Source organism: Astatotilapia calliptera, chromosome 23 (genome assembly GCF_900246225.1).
Source record: "Astatotilapia calliptera chromosome 23, fAstCal1.2, whole genome shotgun sequence".
Classification (NCBI taxonomy): Eukaryota; Metazoa; Chordata; class Actinopteri; order Cichliformes; family Cichlidae; genus Astatotilapia; species Astatotilapia calliptera.
The window spans coordinates 37771475-37796661 of NC_039323.1; the positions used below are offsets into that span (position 1 = coordinate 37771475).

Consider the following 25187-nt stretch of genomic DNA (forward strand, 5'->3'; position numbering starts at 1 on the left):
ATTACACTAATTATAATTGTTAACTGTGTTTTGACAGCTTACTAATATTTGCAGATGTTTTATACATTATAAACACCAAACTTTCTGTGAGAAATGTCAATTTTGTTTATTCCGTTTTTTTCTCCCCATTTTGCAATTTTATTGATAATTTATTTACAGCTATGTGTATCGAACTTAACGGACAGAATGTTTCATTGCAGATTCTTTTAATTTTAAAGCATAAAGGAATGTTTTTACTTTAAAGTATCGAACACTGTAGATTTCAGGCTAAAATTGCAACTTCTCAAAAAATGTGTTGTTGTCGAATGTGTCAATTTGCCAGGAATCAAGAAGGAGAAAAAAAAAAGGGAAACGATGCTGCCTCATGACTCAAATCCTCAGGCTTGCTCACACATGCCAAATGCACTCAGAGGATTGAGAGCCACCTGTTTGCCAAGTGATAGACGCAACAGATGCACTGTTGCCTGACCTCTGGCCAATTTACACATGTACGCATGCACGCACACAGCTTTTGTTTTTAAGGAAAACTGCTGATACAAGAACAAACGCACCCACCCACAATCACGACTGTTAATCACACCGAATACAAAGGCTACTGCGTTTTGCGCAACAATACTGCCGTTCGTTTCAATTTGCAGCAATATTAAATAAGAAAATAAATAAATGCAAGAGATTTCTCACATGTTTTTATACATTTATTGAACAAATGATCTAATCAGTTAAAGTGTTTACGTGGAAGGTTACAGAGGTGGTTAGTGGCTGGCTGGAAGTTGAGGTGAGTTGGGAGGAGATGGTGGAGCTGCTACTTCAGGACCCGGCACATCCACCTGTGTAGAAAACAAAAACGTGAAAACAGAGAGAAGAGAAACTAACATTCCCAGACCGTTACATCCCCTCTCCATCCTACTTTCATCAGAAATAAGCTAAAATATCTTTTTGCATATATTTTTAAAAAGAAAGCTTCCGTAGTGGTGGTAGTGGGTTGTGGGGGCATGATGCCCACCGTGGGGGGAAATTTGGAAGAATCTTTTTGCAGCGTGGGCGGTGGTGTTTTGGCCAGCTGGAGGCAGACAGGGGACATGCCTCCCTACTGCCTGCAGCCGGCTCACAAAACGCATCCACCCACGTCTCGCTGTTTTTATAAACCTGTTCCTGGAGAGTCCGTAGGCTGGCACATACTGGGGGTGAACCAAATAACACTAATCTTTCAACTTAATGATGTAACAAATTACGCCTGTCAAAAAGGCCAGACAATTTGACATCAGTGCAAGATTCAGAGGCTTCATGAGCCTTCTGAGGCAGAAGACAAAGAGCTAGAAGCAGGGATGCAACACATAAATAACCAAAAAGTGTGCATTTTAAAAGAAAAACCTTCGTGTAATCCCAGCGAATGAACCTTAACAAGTCCATTTAGATAACTGAAGTTTCTCTCTCTGTTGTCTAGATGTACGGCGGGTTTTAGTATTGAACATGTCATCTATTTTCTAAGTAAATATATTTCTAAAGCTGCTATTAACATGAAATTCTCACTGGCTGTTGGCAGCAACTTATCCAATCCACACACACAAAGAAATCAAACCATAGAGGTCCAAAGGCGCTGCATGTCACCCCAAAAGCACCACGCCAACAGTGAAGTTTGAAGGTGGGGACATCATGGTGCAGGGCTGTTTTTCAGCATATGGCACTTCCTTCATATAATTAGAGCAAGAATGAACGGACAAATTAAAATCTGCTTCCATCTACCAGGATGACGAAGATGAAACGAGGGTGGACATTTCAGGGAGAACATGCTCCCAAACACAGCCAAGGAAACTCTCAGAGAAAGAAAATAAAGCCAATCATCGGACCCGAATCCAGCTGATGATCTACAGAAAGAACTTAAGCTAAAGAAGGAACCCATGTAAGCCTGTTTGTGTGGAAGAACGGGCCAAAAGCTGTCATCACCATCTATCTTTGATTTCTTTGCATGTGTGGATTGGGCGGGTTGTTGCTGACATCTGGTGAGGATTTCATCTCAACAGCACCCTAGAAATATATTTACTTAGAAAATTGGTGACGTGTTCAATATTTCTTTTACCAGCTGCATGTCTATCAGAGAGAGAGAGCTGTTGCAATTCCAAGCCCCCCACTTCATACCAGCATTATGATTTGCAAAACGGTGCAGAAGAATCACCTAAAGCCAAAGGACGCTGCGGGTCATTTTTAAAGACATACTGCCATGTTGAGCAAACACAACATCTGTAACCCTCAAACGCTGCAATTTAAACTGCGATCGATCGTCACGGTAAATGTTGTAATTTAGAAAATTGTTTTGGTAGTCTGACATCATCTGATGAAATGCTGCTTTGACTTAAAACAGCTGAACAGTGAACACGAGTCACGAACATGGTGACTTTCACCGTAAAGACCGATCTACACTTCACAATATGATGTCAGGCACCAGAATGGTGACGATGCTAACAGAGTTACTGCTATCTATTCCTTTAACCTGCCAGATTCATAATAATTGATCATTAATAATCACACTTAAAGGCACAGGCTGAAATAAAAACACACGAACCTGGATTTGAAGCATTGCAGTGAATCCAGCCATTGTTTAACTGTTTAATAGTGAAGGTTTTTTCTCAGCAGTTTTTCCCTCCACATTAAGGAAAGACAGCTTTATTTCAAAGAGCTGAGCATGACAAGAACAGCCAGCCTCGGGCTGCTTAAAAGGAATGAAAAACACTCATGTGGTCTTAAAATGACGTCTGTTTGCCTCTGCAGGCTGCAGAAGAGAAGGAGAAGAGGTGCATTTGGCATGTCTGCCTGCATATGCTTTCTTATGGTGCAACATAGCTGTCCTTCAGAGATCTTCTAGGCCTCTTTCACTTTATAGCTCTTCCACTGATTAGCGGTAGCGACGTTCTGATAACACGGGACAAACGGGACAGAGCGGCTGCCCTTCGTACACCTCGTGTGCACGACAAACACGGCATGCATTAGAAGGTTGGCTGATAATATATAACAGTGACCTCCAAGACTATAAAACTGATGTGCAGCCTCTCCTGGAGGAGGTCAGCATGCTAATCCTGCGCTCTTAAAAACTCCATAAATATATGATCCAAATATTTCACAATTTTAATATCAATCCAACTCAGGTCTTCAGACTTTTGTTCTTAAAAGTGCCATTTTCAATTCCCCGAGTATCCCATCTCTGTGTATAAAATGTAGGCCATGGAGCACAGTATATCATCAGTTGCCAAATTAAGTGCGTCTATTAATGAGTACATCTTTTTTTTTTTTTTTTTTTACACAATCAGTGATGCACCGAGGATGCCAGAAAGGCTGCAGCGAAATCTATTTCGCCTAGATGGCTCCATCCAAAATTAACTCATAACCTAGTTTGAATTTGCAGAATTGATGCGTCTATCTTTCAGCGCTCGAGTCAAGCTCGGTTATGCAGACGGAGCGGATTCACCTTTCGCATCAATCCAGGCGTCTAGAAGTAGAGCCTTGAACATGCAGAGATTTAAAAATATTTTTCCCTCGGATCTTCACTCGGCGTTTGTGTTTTTGATGTCGACTTCAGAAAGCAGCCTTTGTCCTTCATGAGGAGGATGAGACCTGCCTTTTCCTTGAGATTACAGCCCGCGATACTTCCTGTCTCGGTTTTTGCCAACATAATAATGCACGGTAATAAAAACAGAGTGCTAAATCCTAACCTCTGGCTACTGGACAAATACTCAACACCGTCCAGACATTAAGAGTTCTCTCTGGGCTGGTTTCAGTTCTTCAGAGCTAAAAAACGGAGACATTTGCTGTTCTTTTCTCAAACATATTTTTATTAGATTGAAGCACATTTGCTGTTCTTACCAGTTTCTCTGCCCGTTGCCTCAGTTTCCTCCAGACTGTGTGGTGAGCCTGCAGAGAGAGGAAAACGTGACTTGGAGGCACATGTAGACACAATAAAGTGCTTTTTATACATCACACAATTCTTGGCAATTGTGCATGAAAAACTGTTGTAACAGATGGACAATCAAGTGCCATTTGATTAGCTTTTGTTCCACTGCTGCAACGCTTTTAAGGATATTAAAACAGAAAAACATGGACAATAAAGCCTTTATTTAATGTGGGCTGGACTGCTTTACATCACTTTTACAGTCCTAACAATCAAAGCACTAAAACATGTATGAAGTTTACAATCATATGTCTCTCAACCTGCCAGTGTCCTTAGTATGTGCGAAGATACTGGAAGAAATTATGCAATTAAAAAAATGGATAACTGGTTCCTATATATACAGCTTATACTAAACACACTTTCTCACCTGAAGCTGCAGAGGCAGGGAGAGGCCCTGTGCTCGACGATGGAGGCCCCAGGATCCCTGTCCCAGGCTGTGGAGGGCCGTCACCTCATACTGGGAGCACAGGCCTGTTCTGGCCACCAGGGGGCCCCCACTCAGGAGTACATGGTCGCCACATCTACCAAAACGGGTACATGGTTGAGTTCAGGTAAGTGCAGGAATAATGAAAGATTCTACTCTGCCCGTCATGCAGTGCAATAAGGAAAGTTTCAGTCTACTGGTGTTTGCTCAGTGTCCAAATACTGTTACACATATTTGCTAAATGCAGAAGCACAGCCTGCAAAGTCAAAGGAGACGCAAATTCATAAACTCTAACTAAAGTTAGGATACCTGTCTTGAGTTTAATACCAACTTCAGTGCCAAATAGTTCTCTTAGTTTAAGTGACTGCTCTTAAAGGTGGTCCAGCTCTTGATATGTTACTGCATATGAGATATGCCGATATCTGGATGTTGTGTTTTCTTTCTTGAACTGTGCGTCAGTTGTATCTGTTCGTTTATTTGAGCATGCATTGGTTGCGTTGTGTGCTGCTCTCTTGGCCAGGTCTCTCTTTTTGTACTTTAAATGCAGTGTCACCTGTAGAGCATCACTGTGCCTTTGGGATTTTGAGATGCTTTCTGTTCCACTTCTTCCTGCTTACACCTGCCAGAGTAGGAGAAAATACAACAAATAAAGCATTTAAACCTAAATGAGTCGTGAAAGGAGGTACGTGGAAGTGTCAGCTGTCTACACAGCTGAGCAGTACTCAGATGCCAGTCTACCTGCTGTGTGAGAAAGCCTCCAGTGCCACAGAGGGCGCCACTTCCAGAGGCTCCCAGGCCAGGTCTTGGTGGATGAGCTGCTGGGCTCCTCTGGTCAAAGAACGTAATGACTCCTGAAAAGAAACAGACAGTAAAACATCAGCTGATTTTTGAATGGAAAATCTCATTAAAGAGAAACTTAACATTAGCCGGATGTCACTACTTCTTACAGTAAAAACTACAACCTGCCTGAACAGTTGTAGGTTTTTCTAGAGTCACAGGGCTTTTTCCAGTCGGGCTACCAAAATCTAACTCAGCCCTGCCCGTCGGGCTATCATAGAAAGGAAAAATATATGTCAATGCTTTTGCATTCTTTCGCAAATGTAGCTGGGTAAGTATGTAATTAGCATTGAAGAGCCACTGTCAATGTCTCAATGTCACATGTTTGAATTTGCGCTTGTTTTTTGCTTTCACTTTCACTGTGCGTATAGAGAGCGGCAGTATTGGTGAGTCACAGATTAATTGCGCACCAATTCCTCTGACATCGTCTTATCACTCATTAGCTCACTATTCAAACATGACAAGTGAAATCTCTCGCAAACTTGAACATGTGATACAGGCTGACTGCACAGAGAATCACTGACCGTGATGTGTGTGTGTGTATAAAAACATGGATTTATGCAGGTATTTTAGTTCTGCAGAGCCAAATAAGACAGGTCAGGATGAAGAAGGGGCAGCCAAAGAAAAGCTTACCACAAAACAAATCAGACTATGAGGCAAAAAGAAAGCGCAGCTTTTTTTGGTTTCATGGACAAAAGAATTTCTGTGGCTGGAATATGACGAACTAAATAACATAATGTTCTGCCGGGTGTGTCGTGAGTTTCCCTCGATATCTGCGTCGACAAGCGCCTTTGTTACTGGGACCAGTAATTTTAAGAAAGACCCATCAGAACCCATGAGAAATGCAAGAAATGCATTATTGCCCAGTCTGCAATATCTTTCCCAGAACAAACACCAATTGCAAAAACATACTAAAAATAAACAAAGCACAACAAGAAGTCCTGAAAAAGCTGTTTAGAACAGCAAACTATGTTGCACAGAGTGAACTACCATTAGCAAAATTTAGCCATCTTTGCAAACTTCAAAAAGCAAATGTTGTAGATCTTGGTTCCACTTACCTCTTACCCGGGACTTCAGTGGAAATTTGAGATTCAGGATCTGAAGTTGTTTCCTTTACAATATTATGCATTAAACTATAATATTGTAAAGGAAACAAAACATCAATCAGAAAATTGTTCTCTTTTTTTTTTTCCGGGCTACTTAAATTTATTTTGGGCTACCAAAAACTGAAGAGAGCCTGCCAGGGATTTTGAAATTTTGCGAGCCCTGAGTTGTATTCAAGAGGCCATGAGTAGCTGCCACTGCAGTAAAACAGATGAATATTCACCATCTAGGTAAACAGAAATGATGTCGGCAGCGAGTGCAGTGGCGTAATAGAGCATTGGACCATACACGCACCTCAGAGGGAGTCCATGAGTCGAGCTGGGGGTCGAGCACCACGTCACAGCAGAAGGCCCCAGAGAGGACTGCAGGGAAATACAAAGTCAGCACAGCAGAAGCAGAAATGTCAAAGCAACATTTTCACTTAAAAAAATGCTTAAATATCAAATATCAATTTTGTCACATACATCATTAACTAAACACTACCTTGTTTTTTTAATTATTTAACATCAGTCAACAAAGACCAGGTCAAACATCAAAACACTCGAGGTCAAACTTCTGAAGACACATACTCGGGGTCAGGGTAAACAGTGGTTTTCTACCTGGCACTTCCCGTGTGCTGAGCAGCTCCACAGTATAATCATCCTTGAAGGCGGTCTCCAGCACCTGACCCAGCAGGGCAGCGCAGGAACGCCAGTACGCCTGAGCACAAGACAAGAGGACAGGACTAACACTCAAGTATTCACTTATTCTACAAACTGGCTTCCACGTCTTTACTGGACTTGCAGCTCTGATGTTCTGTTGTCAACAATATTTTCTTTTCTCAAATAAAAGGTGTGATCCTTCAGCAGCAAGCTGAATTTATGAGAGAACGTTTGTCTGTTAAAGTACCTCGTTGACCAGTGTGGGGTCGTTGTCTTTAAACGTGAGCAGAGTGAGTGAGCAGGAGTGGGTGAGGGGCTGGTGGAGAGGCCATGGTTCTCCGTCCACAAGAGCCAGAGCTGAGTTTGTCACATGATGCTCCGTCAGATCTGAGAGTGACAGAGCGTTTGTTTGGAGTGTAACAACACGTTATTAACACGTGCAACTGAAGCTTACGGTGGAGAATTTATAATCGGTTTGTTCTTTTCACTCACGTCTGGCGCAGCTCAGCGGGGTGGACATTCCTTTGTTCATGACGAGCAGCGCACCGTCCAGCCCGGGGCCCTGCATGGACACCTCGATCTTCTCGATGCGGGGGTACAGAGCTCTCTGCCTGGCCTGCTCTCTGGAGAAGACGGCGTTACGCTGACTGCGTACCTCAGCCAGAGATGGACGCTGAGCTGCCACAGCGGATGCAAAGCCTGTGGATGGGCAGGATGGATGGAAAGAAGAACTTAAAGGAAACCAGAGTGTAAACGATCCTGTAATGTGAGGAAGTTGAACACACAACGTACAGGTAGCAGGTCTGCCGTTAATGGTTAATTGAAGTGAATTATCTATGTTATCTATATGTTGTAATTTATATTTTATTTCAGAGGCTCTTTCGATGTCGAAGATTGCCGACTCCTGCTTTAGACCTTTATACAAATATTTATTGTACAATTATTTAAGGAAACAAAAGCTAAGAAGTAGACTTTTTTCATCATCATCATTATTATTCGTCTGCTGTACCCAACCGTGACTCCAAAACAGAGTTTTAGAAATTTGTACCGTTATACACCCGCGCACATACAAGGCGCTTTATTAGGTACACCTGCTGTCACTGAGCTGGACCTCCTTTCACCGGAAAAACTACTATGTACTTAACCTGTTCCAACACATCCCAAAGCTGCTCTAACATTTCTTGCGGTGACCCTCCTGTTTCCAGTACTTTCTCTTTACAATATAAAACCGTAAAAAATATCATATTTTATTGTATTACTTATTTCTATGACAATTAAATCCAGCTTTAAAGGAGCATTACTGCAGCTTACAGCTGTCACAAGCCTGACCAGCTACATATGCTAGTGCTACACGGATAACAACTGGTACTCACGTCGCTGGAAAACTCGACATACGGTCCTGCTCGCCATTTTCACGACTGTTCCTACAGCCACGCAAATTTTTTTATTTTTTTTTTTACCGCAAACAGATAAATGTCTTTTACAAACGTCTATGGTTGAAGGACGCCATGCCTGACTCGTGTGCAGCGCATATTTAGGTCCGTAGAGGAACTGATGTTTTCGGAAGCTAAAGTTCCACGTGTAAAACGACACGCGGTTTTAGCTTACGACAGCAGGTGTCGCTGCTGGCAGTAGTTTCAAAGAAGCTAGTGTAATTTTGTATTAAGCCAGTCAAGAAAATATATCGTTTACTGTGATATTTTTACAGGCACTGTTCCTAACATATGGTGTCTAAGATGTATTTCAGCATCACTTCAGCTTCCATACCTTTCTAAGTGCTGAAAGACTTTTCCTCTTATTCTGATTGGAGGGAATCCAAAGTTATGATCCTGAATCTGGAGTCTCACATGCCCCCTTAGTTTCATCCTCTTAATGGACTCTAATGGCACTCCAAATTTGACAAATGCCCGCTGGATTTTTCAGGACCAGAATCTGCAGTAAGCGTTGGCACTAATGGCAACCGGCAGGGGCAGTAGCACAAGGACGACCAGCCAGGGGAACGCAGACGCAGGACCAAAACATCATAAATCATCTCGACGCAGGCCAAGGCAGTGCCAGATTACTGCTAAAGAGCAAAGCTGAAAGGCGGCTATGTTTTCTCAATGAGTGCAAATCTTATGACCTCTGGAGGTTAACATGAAAGGAGAGCGGTAACTTCAAAGACTGGGGAGGGGAAAAAAAAAAACAAAGGCATTTTTTGATGACACACAAAAAACCACGATCCAACAAAAAACACACACGACACAGTTGTGCATAAAGATTTATTATTTTGTTGAAAATAAGTGTTTCTGACATTGAACCACTAACATATCCGATGTGACTAAAGATAGATGAGCTACACACTGACACTGATGTTCACTTCGTACATTGTAACAAGGCATTTGTATCATCTGTAAGGTGTCTGCAGAGTGTTGGTACATTTTATCGACTGACTGACTGATTGATTACCGTCTCTTTGGGTGCGATTGATTGTACTCACTTGAGAGTGTGACAGTACAACTTCGTGCTCACGTCATCCACAGTTATTATCTGTGACATGAATGGGACATGAATCCCCCCCTAAAGGTGCGGCCTTTTTTGTTTGTTTGTTTGTTTGTTTGTTTCAAACACATTCGTTCATCCTGTCATTCATTTATTGTTAAGGTGGGCCCTGCTTCCAAATGCACCTTCCAGTAACGACTCCTTCACAGTGGTGTTAACTTATCTCTCCGGGTACTCGGTGAATGGCCGTTGCACTGGCAAAAAAACCAAAAAAGTGCAAAATAGAACAACAAGCAGAAGAAAAACAGGACAGATAGAACTGCTGAGCACGCCGAGCCGTCCTCCCATGGACCTATGGCTGCTTTCCCAAAAGCATTTAGCACTGTGGTCCTCTTTGTTGATGGCTTTTAAGATGGTTTTTGGCACCGCGCTGCCTTTGGGAAAACCCCGGGAATTCACTCTGGAATAATCAGCAAAAACCGTGATAGTAGCAGGAAGGTCGTGTGTTTTTGTTTTTTGTTTTATTTTAAGAGGGGAAAAAAATCCCCTCTGTGTTGGAGAAGTAGTGAATGTCAAAACTGAATTCCCCTTAACCTGCTTTCTCTGCAACTTCCTACATTTCCCAGAATCCTCTAGGAAGCAGCTAAGAATAGTGACACCAAAAGTGGGGGTTTGCTTCCTTTAACCCTGCCCCCTCTCCAATCTTCAAGTTTGTCTAACATGAATACATTTGGACTCTAATTTCTACTCCTCTCCAATCCATCCACCAATCACTCCTGCTCCACCTCCCCTCCGACATTCAGCTACTGTATGCTACAGGCGGGGCAGCAGGCCTCTCTCCGGTCCGGCAGAGGGCAGAAGTCCATCTGCCTGACGATCTCCGCGAAAAGCTCATCCACCATGGTCTTGCTCTTGGCCGACGTCTCCATGAAGGGGCAGCCCCAATCCTCAGCCAGCGCCTGGCCCTCGCTGGGGGACACCTCCCTCTCATCCTCCAGGTCCACCTTGTTGCCCACCAGAACCACCGGTACCTGCTGGTACCTGCAAATTAAGAGAGAAAGTGACATCAGTGGAATTGCGCTGCCTTCGCCACCCCGCTGGGTGTCTTTTGGTACCGACTACAGGAACTTCTTAATTCCTACGGGACGAAGAAAGAGAGGGAAAGAGCCATAAATGTGGCTGCTTTTGTGTGTGTGAGTGTGTGTGCATTGTTGGCCTACATACTGTATTTGCTCAATGCTGAAACAATAAGGGGTTTGAAACAATGCACAATAGAGAGGAGAGGAATAAACCCAGCTACACTCAGCTTGAGCTTCCCAGGAGACTCCTGCCGCTCAGCGGGCATCCGGTACCAACAGGAGGTTCTATCAGAAAACCGCCATCATGAAAAAACCCAACTGATGGTCCATTTATTGCTGAATACATTACATATGTGTTTGCATGGTGCGCAAGCTGCATATTTTAATGGATTCCAATTCTTGTTTAAAAATCGTTAGCTCTGCACTTTGCACTTGCACCATTTCCATCGTGCACTGAGCACGTCTTAAGGATCAAAAGCTTTCTCCCCCAACGCGTGGGGCTGACAAGCCCAGTCCTCTTCCCCTCTGAGCCATCGATACGAGGAAACCAGGCTGGGGAGAGTAATGGAATAAGTTATTGAATAATTGAATAAAGCTAATGTGCTGCTCTCACATGGGAGAGACATGAACACTGGGGCACTGGAAACAACTATTTTCTACTTCATATTCATCTTTGGCTATATTTGATGCTTGTTACTGCTGTAAAAACTCCAAGGCTTAGCATGAATTTATAAAGAGCCGTGTACATTACTTCTGGCTTTGAGAAGAGGCTGACATCTGTAATTTGGTAAGTAACTCCTTAAAAGTGCACTTTGCTCAAATCACACACACACACTTCTTCAAAACAGCACTGCCTTCATTCAGTGGGGACAGACAGACAGTGGGTCTATGATCAATATTTCATATTTTGTGAAATGGCCTGTGAAGAGGCCGAAGGAGAGCTCAAAGGAGAATGAACTGGACTAATATTCATCAGCATGAAGCAGAACTGCCAACAAACGCTCATTTTGCTGTGTAACTGTTGCTGGATCTCTAAAAAGCAACTACACTCACTGGCCATTTTACCTATTAGCTGCTTTTTAATGCAAATGTCTACACAGACAATTGCATGGCAGAAACTTGACGCATTTAGGCACGCAGACTTCGTCAAGACTACCCGAGCATCAGGATGGCAAAAAAAGGTGATTTAAATGAGACTGGTGGTGACAGACCATCTGGTCTGAGTATTCCAGAAACTGCTGATCTGCTGGGATTTTACTACAGGATGGTCTGAAAAAAGAGAAAATATCAGCAGTTTTCTGGGCGAAAATGTTTTGTTGATGTCAGAGGTCGGAAGAAAATGGCCAGATTGCTTTGAATTGATAGGACAGTGACAGCAACAGTGACTCAAATAACCAGTCACTGCAACCAAGCTATGCAGAAGAGCATGGGTTACAGCAGCAGAAGGCCACACTGGGTGGTCTTCTGGTGGTCTTGGCACACTTTGGGCCCTTTAGTACCTCGTTTATTCTGTACCACAGAGAATCTTTGGGAAAAAGGGAGTCCAACTCAGTAATAGCAGGGTCTACAGAGCATTTGCTAATTGGCTCGTAATAATTATTGGTTGCAGTTCCTCAAATGGCCACTTGACGATTCCTAGGTGCACTGCCGCTTCACTGAACCAGACCTCTGTGCTGTTTTTCTGAATGCAATCATCCCGTTATTGCACAACATGTCTCTACTCCATTTTCCACAGTGTATGGACGCAGCTTGCTAGAGTTGATGTCAATGTCAATGTGACCATCTTTTAAATACAGTGACTTATCGCAGTTTTCCAAAGGTGGCAAACTGTTAGCACACTAGTTGCTACTTCACAAACAGACACTTATATTATACTTACATGAAGCGGGACCCCACTTTATTCAAGCAAAAGATATTGCATTTCAGTTAGATGCCCTTCATGTTTCCCGCGATTAAATAACTACACAATATCAATTAAAGTGGGTGTATATTCTCACAACAGGTAATAGCATAGACTACCTAATAGCCTTGGCCATCAGTCATTCCTAAGTGCTTTCCCAGCCTGCCTTATTGATCTGCTGGCACTATTGAGAAATAGGCTCTTATCTACAAATTGGTGGCCCGCTGCCACGCTGCTCAGCTGGGAGAAGAGCTGAGGCGTGGAAAAGAGCTGGCAAACGTTTCAGCGAGCTTACAGGGGCCAGAGAGCTGCAGGAAATGAATGCAGGCAGCAGGGCGGAGGACACTTATGGACCTGCTCGAGTGTCATTCAGCAAAGGGTTCTGAGCTCGACCTGTATCTGCACCTCGTTTTGGATCTCAGAAGCTTCTCCAAAGAGCATTTCTTTTGTCTTAATTGCCTATGAAGACGCTTCAAACTGTCAGACAGACGAAACTCATTCCACACAGCCGAAGACTTCCTTCCCTGCAGCCTGACATTTTCCCTAACAACAGCCACACTGTACAACACAAACGCACGCACGCACACACATGCAAAACAACAGCTGACCTCAGCAGGACAACCATCTCGCATGGCCCGTGTGTTTGGAAAGCTGGAATCTAAAGGGTGTGAAGTGTGAACAAGGAGAGTACCGTGGAGACAAACACAATCTGACAGCCTTGCAGGAGAAACTCTATATATATCTACAAAGACACAGGGAGAGCCAGATTCTCCGGGGTGGGGCGGGGAGTTTGCACGGCGACTGTTTATTGCAGCATCGAACTACAAGCCCCTCCTCATCAGATGAGGGGGGAGCAGCTCAGCGCACCGTGGAGAAAAGTTGTCCCACAGGGATCTATAGGCCGCTATCACTCCTTATTGACTAATATCTCAGGAGGTGTTGGAGTGAGAAGCTTAATGTCTTTATCTCAAGCATGACTCTTCACTATAGCTATGTGCTAACTGTGCTCGCTTTATTGAAGTGTTCATTTGCTTTTTTAGTTGATTGATATGACATAAAACAATGAATATCTCTGTTTCCACGTGATGCAGTGTAACTCGGTCATGGGTCCTTCTACCTTTGGGGAAGACCTGACTTAATTTAATCTACAAGTTCTACTAAATCCTTTAGATTAGGATTTGGATGATTAATAACAGGTAGAACAACTCTCTTTGACGACTGCTAGGGTATAAACCTAATTTCTCTTTTCTGAACGTTGTCATTCTGGCTGCTTACAGAACAAAATGATTGGGTGCGTGTCAGACGTTAGTGAGGGTGATCGGTAGGGATGGGTACCGGTTCTGACATAAACGGTAGTAACCAGACCGAAAAGCAGCGCACATTTCGGTGCTTTATTTCGGTGCTCTTTTTTCCTGAGCTGTGATACACTTTAGATTCTAGCCAATCATTTTACGTTTCAAGGATAGTAGGCGGGTCCAGGTACGTACGTTCTTTTAGAGCAGAGCTACAGATTAAAAATGCCCAAGGCGAAGCGGTCAAAAGTCTGGCTGCACTTCACAGCAAAATATGCAAACTCAGCAGCCTGCAACAAGTGCTTTAAGCTGATACTGTGATACTGTCAAAGGAGGTAACTCCTCAAATCCGATGAAACACCTGGCGATGCATAGCGTTTTTTTTAAAAGCCGAGAAATGCGCAGTATTTGATAGCTTGCTGCGAGACCTCACACCGAGCACATCTACTGAGGGTGTGGTGCCTGTTATCGGACCCGGAGTTAGCAACATCCCCCAAAAACCCGAAGAGTAGAGTCCTGGCCCCTAGCCCTGCCAGTGTAGCAGAAATGATGATGGATGATGATGGCAGCAGCAGCCGTTCTTCTCTACGTGAGTAGCTTAATGTTGTTTGTGTGTAATTTACGTTGAATAGGCTAACCACGTTATTACATTAATGCATGTAAGGTGAACTAGCAAACACCATCATAGTTACATGCGGCTGTCTTCTTGTTTGATGGCAGATACTCCCTTCACCCTGGCCAAAAAGGCTAAAATGACCAAAGAAAAAGTGGAAAACAGTTAAACATGAGAGGTTTTTGGACAAAGTTTGTGTTTTTTCCATTGTTTAAGCACTGCTTCCAGCCAAGAGTGATACCATATATGCCACATAGCTGCTAACATTGTTATTTTTTTTTACAAAAAAACAGCTGAACATGAGAGGTTTTTGGACCAATTTTGTGTTCTCCATTCTTTACGCACCGGTTTGAGCACCGTTTAAGCACCGGCACCGTTTCAAAAGTACCGGTTTGGCACCGGTATCGGATAAAACCTAAACAATACCCATCCCCAGTGATCGGCTTACTGAGGTTATATACTGATATATAGTGAGGTCACAAAAAACGACATTACGGGTACGGCTGAGGTCGTCAAATGTCGTTTTTACGGGAGGAAAAAGGTTAAATACTGTTTTTAAAATACATATTTTGTGCTTTTATTTTGAAATTTTATTTTGAAATCTTTTGAAAGCAGCTATAAAAACCCGTCCTTTAGCCTTTTTCAGTTCACTGTAATGACCCAAAACCCCCATATAAGTATAAAAGACCAGTTTCCCAGTTAAAGGCAACTGTTCTTTTTTATTTCAAAAGAGGAATTTCTTATTTATTTTTTTATTCTGTACATATTTTTAGTTATTTTAATTGAAATGTATCTTATTATGTTTACTTGGATGCATAACTTTGCACTAGTTTAAGGTTTAATATGTCGAGAGCATCAGTGAGGATTGTTTTGTATAATGCCTTGTGTTTACACACAGCAGCACTTTGAGCTAAAAAGTGAAAGTCCGTCTATATCTCTGATGATCTGCGTACTATCAGTTTTTATGACCCTCTTTGAGGAATGGCACCCTTCATGCTCTAAGCACTGTCGTCTTGGAGCATGAAGTGTTTGAATCCAGTCCGGGACTTTTTGCATGTTCTGCGAGGGTCCTCTCCATGTACTGTGGCTTCCTCCAACAGTCCAAAGACATGCACAGTGTGGTTAACTGGCCTCCATGTGATAGCCCAGAGACAGACCTGTCCAGGTAGTACCCCGATGGCATTGATAGGGTCCAGCCCCCCACCACCACCACGACCCTGTATTGGATAAGCAGAAGAACACGGATGCATGGATCTGTGACAGTTATTCCAGTTATCATGATACAGAATGTCCTCATGACTATTGGAGCCTTAACGGTATGTTTACCAGTGTTATGTTCTTCCTGAAGTGTTATTTTCCCGGCTGTATAAATATAAATCAGGAGAAACTAACAAACGCTTCTGACTCGTTCCTTTTACAGCACTTGGACACTACCTAGTATGGGGATTATCTGCACAGTTGGAACGTGTTGGGATTGGTTGGCTGAACTATACAGTTGTATAAATGTGCAGATTTTAGATTTATAAACAGAGCGTGAGAAACAATGCTAGAAATATAAAGTGGCTTAAGATAGCTTAAAAAACTATACCGATTTATTTTTTTTTAAAGTCTGTATTGATGTCTAAAATATTGCAGCATCCCTATGATGCACGTATAAGCCTGAAATAAAAGTTAGACACAAACGACTTAATGCCATTCACCTCTGCAGGCTGTTATTTCAGCTGCTGGCAAAGAGGCAAACACAAAACACACCCACCCACCCACACAGAGAATCAGCGTTTATTCCTCACATAAAAAAGATGGCCTCCACATTTTCCATTTAGCCTCGGGGTACAACAGACTTGTTAAGGCTACCTGCTGTGCTAAATAGCTTCAGTGACCTCACTTACCTTTTGTTTTCGTTTGTTTTGTTTTTTTACAGGGCCCACAGCAAAAAACACTCATACAAATTACAAAAGAACAGTCAGACATCGCCTACACGAAGCCCTCCAACCCTGCAGCCATCTCTTTGCTCTCTGGATCTGCTGTTAATTACCAGTTGTAGCAGGAGCAGCGCTGTGTGACAGCCAGCCACGTATCTACATGTAGAACTGGATAGAGAAATCACACAGCCTATAGTGCCCACACTATGTGAACTCCCAAAGGGTGTGTTACTGCTGGAGAACAAAGCTTTGGTATCTAATGCCTCGGTATCATGGAGGAAAAACCGCAAACATTCCTGTGATACACAGGCAAAGAGAGGGGTCTGCACAGCAGATGGAGAAGGTGTTATTTTAAAGATGAAACCCCAAGCTTCATTTCCACCTTTAATGGTGCAACAAAGCTCCCCTGACAATCTTCTTCTCTGTTCAGATAGAAAGACATTAAAAAAGGATGTGAGTTCACGTGGCCAGTGCTGCTTTGTGCTATTATACCTGCTGTTCTGGGCACCTAAATGACAACAAGACTCCCAAAGAGAGAGATAAGCTACTGCAGGAAAGGCTGTTAATAAACCTATTATTAAAAATATTCCAGTTTCTTCCTTCATTGTGAGTGTTGAGCCTGAAAGCAGTATCTCAGTCAAGCAGCTAAAAAGAAGCCAAATGGAAAAGACTGATCTGCACTTCCTCTTTTGGTCACATGAGGCTGATCCAAAAATAAGTCCCCAAAGACCTCGATGTTCCTCCACAAACATGGGGCAGTGGGCTGAAATGTTTCTGAGTGGACCTGTGATTAGTAAGAAGTTCATTTAATTGGCAGTTTTATATATAATGCAATAAAGACTCTTTGCAGGTTCTCGGTCATCCAGGTCATGGTAGTTTTAAGACTTCAGCTCAGTTTTGGTTTCTTACCCCTCCCAAGTGCACACCTGAGGCTGTCTTTATGCTATTTACCTTAACAATATGCTGGGTTTCCGTGTCTATTTACTCTAGAGGAGGCTGTGAAACTTTGTGCAATTATTCAGAAAGGAGTTGATGAATTGGTAAAGCTCACTTCTGTCCCATGACAGCTATATCGAGGTTGAGTTGTTGAGGGACTTTTCTGCCAGTAAGCATTATTGCTGCAGTAAAGCTCTTTTAGCTGCTGTTAGCCCCTGTTAGCTGCTGTTTTGTCACTGTTACCTGTGACCTACCTACTTAGTGAAACTTCTTTGAATTGGATCGAACACTGTTGGATAATAAATAAATAACAAATAAACTTTCATACAATGTATATGGTGTGTACGACTATAATGCTTATCAGAGAGAATGTCTGATTTTTAAGAGACTTGAGCCTAACATTACCTGGCATGATGTTAGCTTAGAACCAGCTGCTGTTGCTTAGCCAGCTCGTGGTCAGCTGTCGCATGGCTAAAGTAATTGCAACAATATATAAATAATTAAATAAGCATATTTAAGCATGTTTTCATGTGTTAAAGCTCTGACTTCAGTTCAGGATATGAGGCAGAATGGCAATGTCCATTTAACATGACAGGGCAACATGGCACCTTCCACAAACTTGCTTGCACTTGCTTGAATGTATTTTTGTAATTGTGAATGTAATCCCAGCTTTCTCTGCATAGTAAGGAATCAATTATAGCACGCTATAGGAGTTAGCATGACCTGTCACCTGATATGTGTATTACAAAAGGCACAAAAAGCAAACAAAACAGGCCTCCTCTTATTCACAGCCCTGTTCAATAGCACTCCTAGTGGTCTAATAACACTACAGGGTGCCTTTAACATTAGCTGTGCTCATGCTATTTGTACAAGTCAATTTAATACATCTTGAATGGCTGCATTAAACCCATCAATGCTACAAAGCTCTGACTGTTTTTCCCACTTGGGAAGCTGGCATCAATATGTGCAACATTAGAATGATTTAAAACACTTCAATAACTGCAACATAAGAATGCAAACTGATATAATCCATCCATCCATCCATCCAATTCTATTATCCAGTTGAGTGCCAATGCAAGTTGGACTATGCTGCAGTTAGTATCTATAAACAGAGACTTGCAGGAGCTGTAGGTGAGGAACTAGAAGTTTTTGGTAGCAGGTTTCTGGTTTATATTTACAGCCTGAATAATATTGACCAATCACAAGCTTAATGAACAAAGATTGGCACACACGACAGGGAGCTTCGGCCTGGATACCAGCTGGCTCCACGGGAAGCCCCGTATCACTGGGTGCTATCCCAAGAGATCGCGTCATCACATGATGTTTTCCTTCAGTGACACTGAAATGCATATGCCTTGCAGACTTTGTTTTTTTCACTCTGTAAACATTCCCTTAGGAAGTAGAATGACATCACTGTTTACCGGGTTCATAGCTGTGGCTCAAGTGATATTCATCTAAATATAGGAAGGTCCAGATACACATCAAGGCAAAGAATCTTTTGTAACCCTGAGGGATTAAAAGATAAACCGGAATGAATGCGAGATGATTCACAAGCAAGGAATTGTAATTTGCTGCACAAATGGTGTTCACTTTAGACTTTCCTGATGATGTTTGCTTTTTTTTATTGTACTACACTCACCTCTGGGCAAACTGGGCTTCACTTTAAAGGCTGGGAATGACCAGCCTTTAAAGTGGCTGGTCATTCCCATTCCATGGTTCTACCTTGACTGGATCAAGGTAGAACCATGTGTTTTCAGATCCCCTGAATGAGATAAATGGTGGCACATGATGGAAACACTTAAGCAAGCATAGTGCAGCAAATATGTTAAGTCTATAAGACCAAGCACTTTACTGGTGGCTATCCTCAGAGAGCTGGCTACTTAAACATTTCTCTCCTCACTTATGGGCGATGCTAAAAGCCTAAGGAAAAAAAGTGGCTTTGTACCTACACCAAAGTGCCCCCTGGGAAACGTAGTTTTGGTCTCTCCACCCTATTCCCACTCAGTGGTGCGTGCTGCTCACCTCCTGCTATTAGACACAGCATCAGTGCAGCGTGAAAACGCAGCTCCAACACTTTGAACGTGCTTCCTCCTCCTGTGCCGATTAAACTATAAACCTTAACATGCAAGCGAGGAGATCATTAGATTGCGAGGAGGGCTACGCCCAGATGTTGTTATCACAGATAGCGACTTAAACGGGGGTTTATGTGGTTAGACTAAGACCGTGCTGGAGCGTTCAGGGGGGTAAAGCTTATCTGCCGTGGTGTTTGTTAACCTAAATACGCACAGAAAATTGTTCACATATGTGAAGAAAAGCTGCTATACATCAAGTGTCTTTGTATTTAATGTATTTCCTGCTTCTCTTCACCTCTTCTTTAAGTCAACACTGTAATGTTGATGTATATGTGGCGCCAAAGTCGTGTCAGATGGTGACCACATGTCAACTTCAAATGTGCTCATCTGAACACATTTAAACAGATTTTATCATTTATAGTGTGGTTCAAAAACTAAATTAGCTGTTTACCCCTAACTATTAGCATTTCTGTTCCCCCTTTTTTAGCTAACCTTACACTTAGCAATTCATCATGTTTAGTGACCACTTTCTGCATTGTGTTTAGCAAACAAACTATTTAGACTGTATACTTTTAGCAAAGCTTTAAAAGTGTAATTCACACTTTAAGATATAATTTGAACTTCTAGCTCATGATTTCAGCTAGCTATTTTGATGTGTTAAGCTAACAGTTTCGACTGTTAAGCCATCCCTCTTATTTGAATACTTTTGACATTTTACCATAGGTTGTTTCCAGCAGCCAGACGTTCTTATAATATTTTAAAAGAAGCAATATTTCTCCAGTCTTTCTATATTTTCTTTGAGCTATGGTAGCTTTTTCACTAGTTTTCAGTCCATTCGTGTACCTGACTGCTTTTGTTAAGCCACTTCACATTGACCTATGAATCATTCATGCATTAAAAAGGCACATAATTTTTCTTCATTTCTTTAGTGGAATCTACAAAAAATGCTAAAGATAACACAGGTGGAAAGACAGAAAATAACATTTTTATACCAATAAGGTGATTCCCAAAGAGCTATTAACTGAAAATGGTTGGCATATTTCAGTATGGTGTTCAGTGTGCCCTTAAAAATTGTGAAGAAACTGGACAAGTGGAGAACAAAAGAAGTAGCAGCCTAAAAAAAAATCTCCACTGACGCCTGATCAGAAATGGTTTCGGTGGGAGGATGTATGTTTAGAAGCCATTCTTACGGAGGGGAAACGTGGAGAAAATGCTGATTTATCCTTTTCCGCTTATTCTTGTCAGGGTCGTGGGGGGCTGGAGCCTATCCCAGCTGTCTTAGGGCGAGAGGCAGGGTACACCCTGGATGGGTCACCAGTCTGTCCCAGGTCGAACACATAGAGACAGACAACCATTCGCACTCACATTCACACCTATGGACAATTTAGAGTTACCAATTAACCTAATCCAAATTACACAAGAACTGGAATGAAAATCAGTGGCAGTTTGAAAACTCGAAAAGTTTGCATTCAAATCAGTGTCAACATATACAGTGAATATCAAGAGAGAGATACAAAATTGAGCGTGTACAGCTATTTGTAAAACACAGGGGGCTTTGTCATGGTTTGCTCTGCACTCAGCCAGTGGTGTTAGAGATATTGTCTGGACACAGAAAAGAATAGAGCAAAATGCAGCCAACTTCCAAAGAAAGAGCTTTGAATGTCCTTCAAGAAGCCTGGAGAACTATTCCTGAAGAACTGTAAAGACTCGGTTTTTGCCTAATATACTATACTTCCATGTATATTAGCACGTTTCAATAAATCGCTGCACCTATTTCCCATTTTCTACCAAAATATAGAGAAATGAGGGGTGGCTTAAGACTTTTGCGTAGTACTATATTCTAAATGTTAGTATTTCAACCTCTAGCTAGCCACACTTTTAGCTAATCACGTTTCACTTAACAGAATTTACAAGTTTTTTTGATTATACTTTTAGCTAACTATTTCAGAATATTAGGCTAACAGTTTTAGCTGCTTAAGCAGAATTTTGGCAAGAAATTCTGCAACAGAGGTCATAATATTAGCTCACAATTTTAGCTATTAGCCACTTTTTAGTTTAGTGAGATATTTTTTAATGGTTACCCTGTGTTGTCCATTAATTTTAGTAAACTGTTAACTATGACATTACATTCGGGTTTTCTTTAGGTTGGGTAGTTGATCTGTCATACAACGAGTGGACTATGAGACTATGGATTCACGCCTCCTTAACCAAACAGCATATCTCACTTCTTGTCCATGCTTGGCACATGGAAAGCCTTGCATAAGCATTCTGGTTTATATGACTGCCTAATGGAGGCCCGATGTCTTCTTGGCTTTCAACCCAACACAATCCCATTAAGTTCTGGTGAGTGGGCACATACTATATCTCTGTGTGAGGCTCGTTGTTACTGCTGCTGGCTCAGCAACAAGTTTGGGAGGAGGGAGGCTGTTTTTCTAAAGACAGCTAATGGAGAGCAGGAGCCGATTGTGACGGACACCTTAACGAGATCAAGTAAACAACCGAGTAGATCTTGCTAGTACTTCTACTTTTGTCACAGACTGTGACTGACCACCGTTTCTAGCCTCACTGACCATTCAAGTTCACACAGCATTCACACCTAAGACCAATTTTAAGCAGCTATTTACAATCATGCATGTCATTAAGAGTGTGAGAGGAAGCCAGGTACAGCGAGGCACAGGGAGAACATGCAAACACTTAATTTTTGTGTAATAATGTCTCTGCACAAAACTCAACAACAATATTATGTTTTCAAGTCTACTTAAGGGTGTTTTACTTATCTGCGGCTTTGCACATACAGTAACAAGGCCCACTTCAAAGCCAGAGCAGTGTGAAATACAAGCATGAAATATTTATAGGTATACACTTGAGGACGGCGATGGCTGCTGCAGTGTGGGCAGCCGCTTTGGGTGCTGGGGCACTTTTTTATCCATCATTACTATTAAATTAATATAAAGGAGTCCCCCCGCCCCACCCCCACGCATTCGCCATCACTGTGCATCGTCAGCTGTGACGCTCTCGAGCTTCCACTCGGCCTGTGACGTCCACACCACAAGAGAAGCACCGAGTTCACTTCTGGGAGGCAGATGGAAAGCGCCGCAGCAATACTCTACTGGTGAAATTATAAAAGTCACAACACTCATGTTCAACAAGCAGAGAAGGGGGCGATATTAAGTGTAATGAAAGGATTTTTTTCTTTTCTCTTTATGATGATAATGAAGTGCATACACCCCCCCCCCCCTTCCCCCCAATGATGATGCTCATGTAAGACCACTGCATGAGTCAGAGCTCCTATCTCACTTTGGTTTCCGTCTGCATGTCTTCTTCGCTGATTTAAAGTGGGGCACTGTTAGTGGGGATTTTTGTTGCCCTAACGTAACCACACCTAACACTCCCCCATCTTCACTGAACATCCATGAAAAGTAGCATCAATCGCTCGTCTGTCAGCTGCTGGCATCAAAACAACAACAGCTATAAAACGTTTTTCTATTGAAGAAGTCATAATGATGCGCTTTTGTTGGGAATAAAACAAAGAAAAATACGTTTCACTCCAGTTGCACCCTGGAGTCACAGGCTCACACATTTACACAAGACTCTGAGCCAAAAAAAAAAAAGAAATTCCAATGTGTCACTACCGAAAAGGATAGACCACAGCCTTTCTCCCACTCTCTCTCACTCCCAGGCTGTGAGATGAGCTCAGGGGATGTGTTGAGTAATGGACTGAGCTGATCAAAGCCGTGCAGAGTTAGTCATGTGTGAGAGACGCAGAGAATATCAAACCCTGGGAGAGTTCAGCGGGTTGATGTGTGACAGGTGAGCCGCAGCTGGGCTCTTATGAAGAACATATGAGCGGGATGCAGCTTCTCACGAAGGACTGGAGGAGAGCGTGGGGGTGAGAGAGGAAGAGGAAGAGGAGAGAAGACATGGAGAGGATGGCAGTTTTGTGATGTTTCTCAGCCTCAGTTTAAAATGAAAAAAAAAAACAACAACAACAAAACAAAACACTGATTTGTACGTGTGTGGGGGGTTCATTACATTTATAGAGGCCCTGGAGGGGCTCCATGGGGTACTCCAAGCATGTTTACTGTTAAATGTGACTGTTTTATTTATTTGAATCAAGGTGTAAATATTTATTATCATATCCTTAACATTCCTTCACCGACACAGACAACTTCCGGGGTCCTTATTGCCCCAATATGGCTATTTAAGGCCCCTAAGACGGGTTTTTTTGCTGCCTTTTGTCTGTGGCATCAGAGCATTTATTTAGAATTACAATGAATTACAGCAAACTGGAAAGCCTCTCACCTTTTCACCCTGATGATCTGATCTCTCATGGGTTTGATGTCCTGAAAACTTTGCTGGTTGACCAGGCTGTAGACCAGGATGAAGCCCTGGCCGTTTCTGATGTAAAGGTCTCTCATTGAGGCGAACTGCTCGGTGCCGGCCGTGTCGAGGATCTCCAGCACCGACGGAGAGGAATCCACCTCGATCTCCTTCCTGTAGAAATCTTCAATGGTCGGGTCGTACTTTTCTATAAATGTCCCGGTGACAAACTGGACCGTCAGCGCGGACTTCCCCACCCCGCCGCTGCCGAGCACCACCACCTTATACTCCCGCATAGCGCTCCCGCGGAGTTAAATCCGGCATGCAGAGAATAAAGTGATCAGCAGCGGATCAAAGAAACGCATGCCCGTGCACAGCAGCCCAGACTCACGCTACAGGCATGACACAGCCTCCGGTAAACGAGATGCTCTTGCAGTTATAGGCGGCCGAATGATGCTGGAGCATTTAGCCCTGAGATGCACAGCCACACTGCCTTCTACTGAAATATTCCCACGCTATCTTGAAGGGACACCATTCCGGAGGCATCCATAATGCAATAAGGCGTCGGTGCAGTTAAAATAAGATCGGCTATTATTAGAAACAACTAGACGGCGCATCTTTTTATGTGCCGACAAAATAAAAGGCTAACACTACATTTCCCCTGCACAGTGGGGTACAGTGGAGTTAAAGGCGAAGAGCACTCTTTGGCTTATAGAAGACAACAGTGCTGGGAATCCACGCCTCTGGTGTGCTTCATCCACTGGATGCTACTATTTCCTGGAAGATATGGAGGGAGATTAGTGCCACATGGCAACAGGGAGCAGAGCACAGATGTGATGGAAAAGAAATAAGAGAGGCTGCTGTGACATAATTGTTTTTGACCTCGTTTTAAACGGAAATATAAGCTAATCTGTAAGGAATGCTGTCAGCAGCCAATGAGAGGCACAAGACAAAGCCAGAGGCTTGGACTTGGTTTGCAGCACATAATTTCTCAAGACAGTGTCAACATATGATGCTTGACTCTGAGCTCTTCTGAGGGATGTTAACTGAAGCCTCAGGTGAACTAAATAATTTGTTAAAAAGGTGAACATGTCAAATTTCCACTCTGCAATTTCAGTTTATTTTTATTTCTATGGCACCAAATCACAACAACATTCGCCTCATGATGCTTTATATCATAAGGTAAAGGGAATAACAGAGAGAAAACCCAACAATCAGATGACCCCCTGTCAGCAGACACTTGGCAACAGTGGGAAAGAAAAACTCCCTCTTAATAGGAATAAACCTCCAGCAGAACCACTGTATAAACACATAGTAAGTCTTTTAAAGGGTTTCCATTTAAACGGCATCTTAGAAGACCAGATCAACCAGAAGGGGACAGTGCTAAGCACAAATGTGAAGGTTCTGCATAATGCACTGTGATTGAGCACTTAAACAATTTTCCTACACATTTAATCCTTTAAAGGTTTCTGAACCATGCCAGAAAAATCAATTTTCTAAAGAAATGTAGATTCTGCTGAACCTTTTAACAAAAAAGTAATTAAAAATATTAATTTGCATTTATATAAGTTTTAATTTGTCTCATACTTGGTACATCTGGCATTTTTTATTTACATTTATTGCTTA

The 25187-nt window shown here is 42.5% G+C and overlaps 2 protein-coding genes and 1 long non-coding RNA gene across 4 annotated transcripts; 1 reads left to right on the forward strand and 2 right to left on the reverse strand.

Moving 5' to 3' along the window:
- Positions 1-677: 677 nt before the first annotated feature.
- mrpl39 (mitochondrial ribosomal protein L39) lies at positions 678-8507 on the reverse strand. The gene is made up of 10 exons (XM_026159799.1): positions 8320-8507; positions 7439-7645; positions 7194-7333; positions 6905-7004; positions 6600-6667; positions 5103-5215; positions 4918-4983; positions 4308-4461; positions 3856-3903; positions 678-827 (listed from the first exon to the last, which is right to left on the reverse strand). The coding sequence occupies exons 1-10, from the start codon at positions 8354-8356 to the stop codon at positions 753-755; spliced, it is 1008 nt and encodes a 335-aa protein (XP_026015584.1). The 5' UTR covers positions 8357-8507; the 3' UTR covers positions 678-752.
- Positions 8508-9193: 686 nt separating this feature from the next.
- Positions 9194-24314, reverse strand: LOC113016417 (ras-related protein Rap-2a-like). Of its 2 annotated transcripts, XM_026159234.1 has the most exons (3): positions 23544-24314; positions 15469-15528; positions 9194-10468 (listed from the first exon to the last, which is right to left on the reverse strand). In XM_026159234.1, exons 1-3 carry the CDS (start codon positions 23855-23857, stop codon positions 10231-10233), a joined length of 612 nt encoding a protein of 203 aa, XP_026015019.1. In that variant the 5' UTR covers positions 23858-24314; the 3' UTR covers positions 9194-10230. The 2 variants fall into 2 exon arrangements, with proteins under 2 accessions (XP_026015019.1, XP_026015020.1); XM_026159235.1 differs by lacking the exon at positions 15469-15528 and having other exon boundaries at positions 23544-24311.
- On the forward strand, positions 10401-16819 carry LOC113016418 (uncharacterized). The gene is made up of 2 exons (XR_003271241.1): positions 10401-11293; positions 16233-16819. It is a non-coding gene; the product is annotated as an uncharacterized LOC113016418 (long non-coding RNA).
- Positions 24315-25187: the final 873 nt, after the last annotated feature.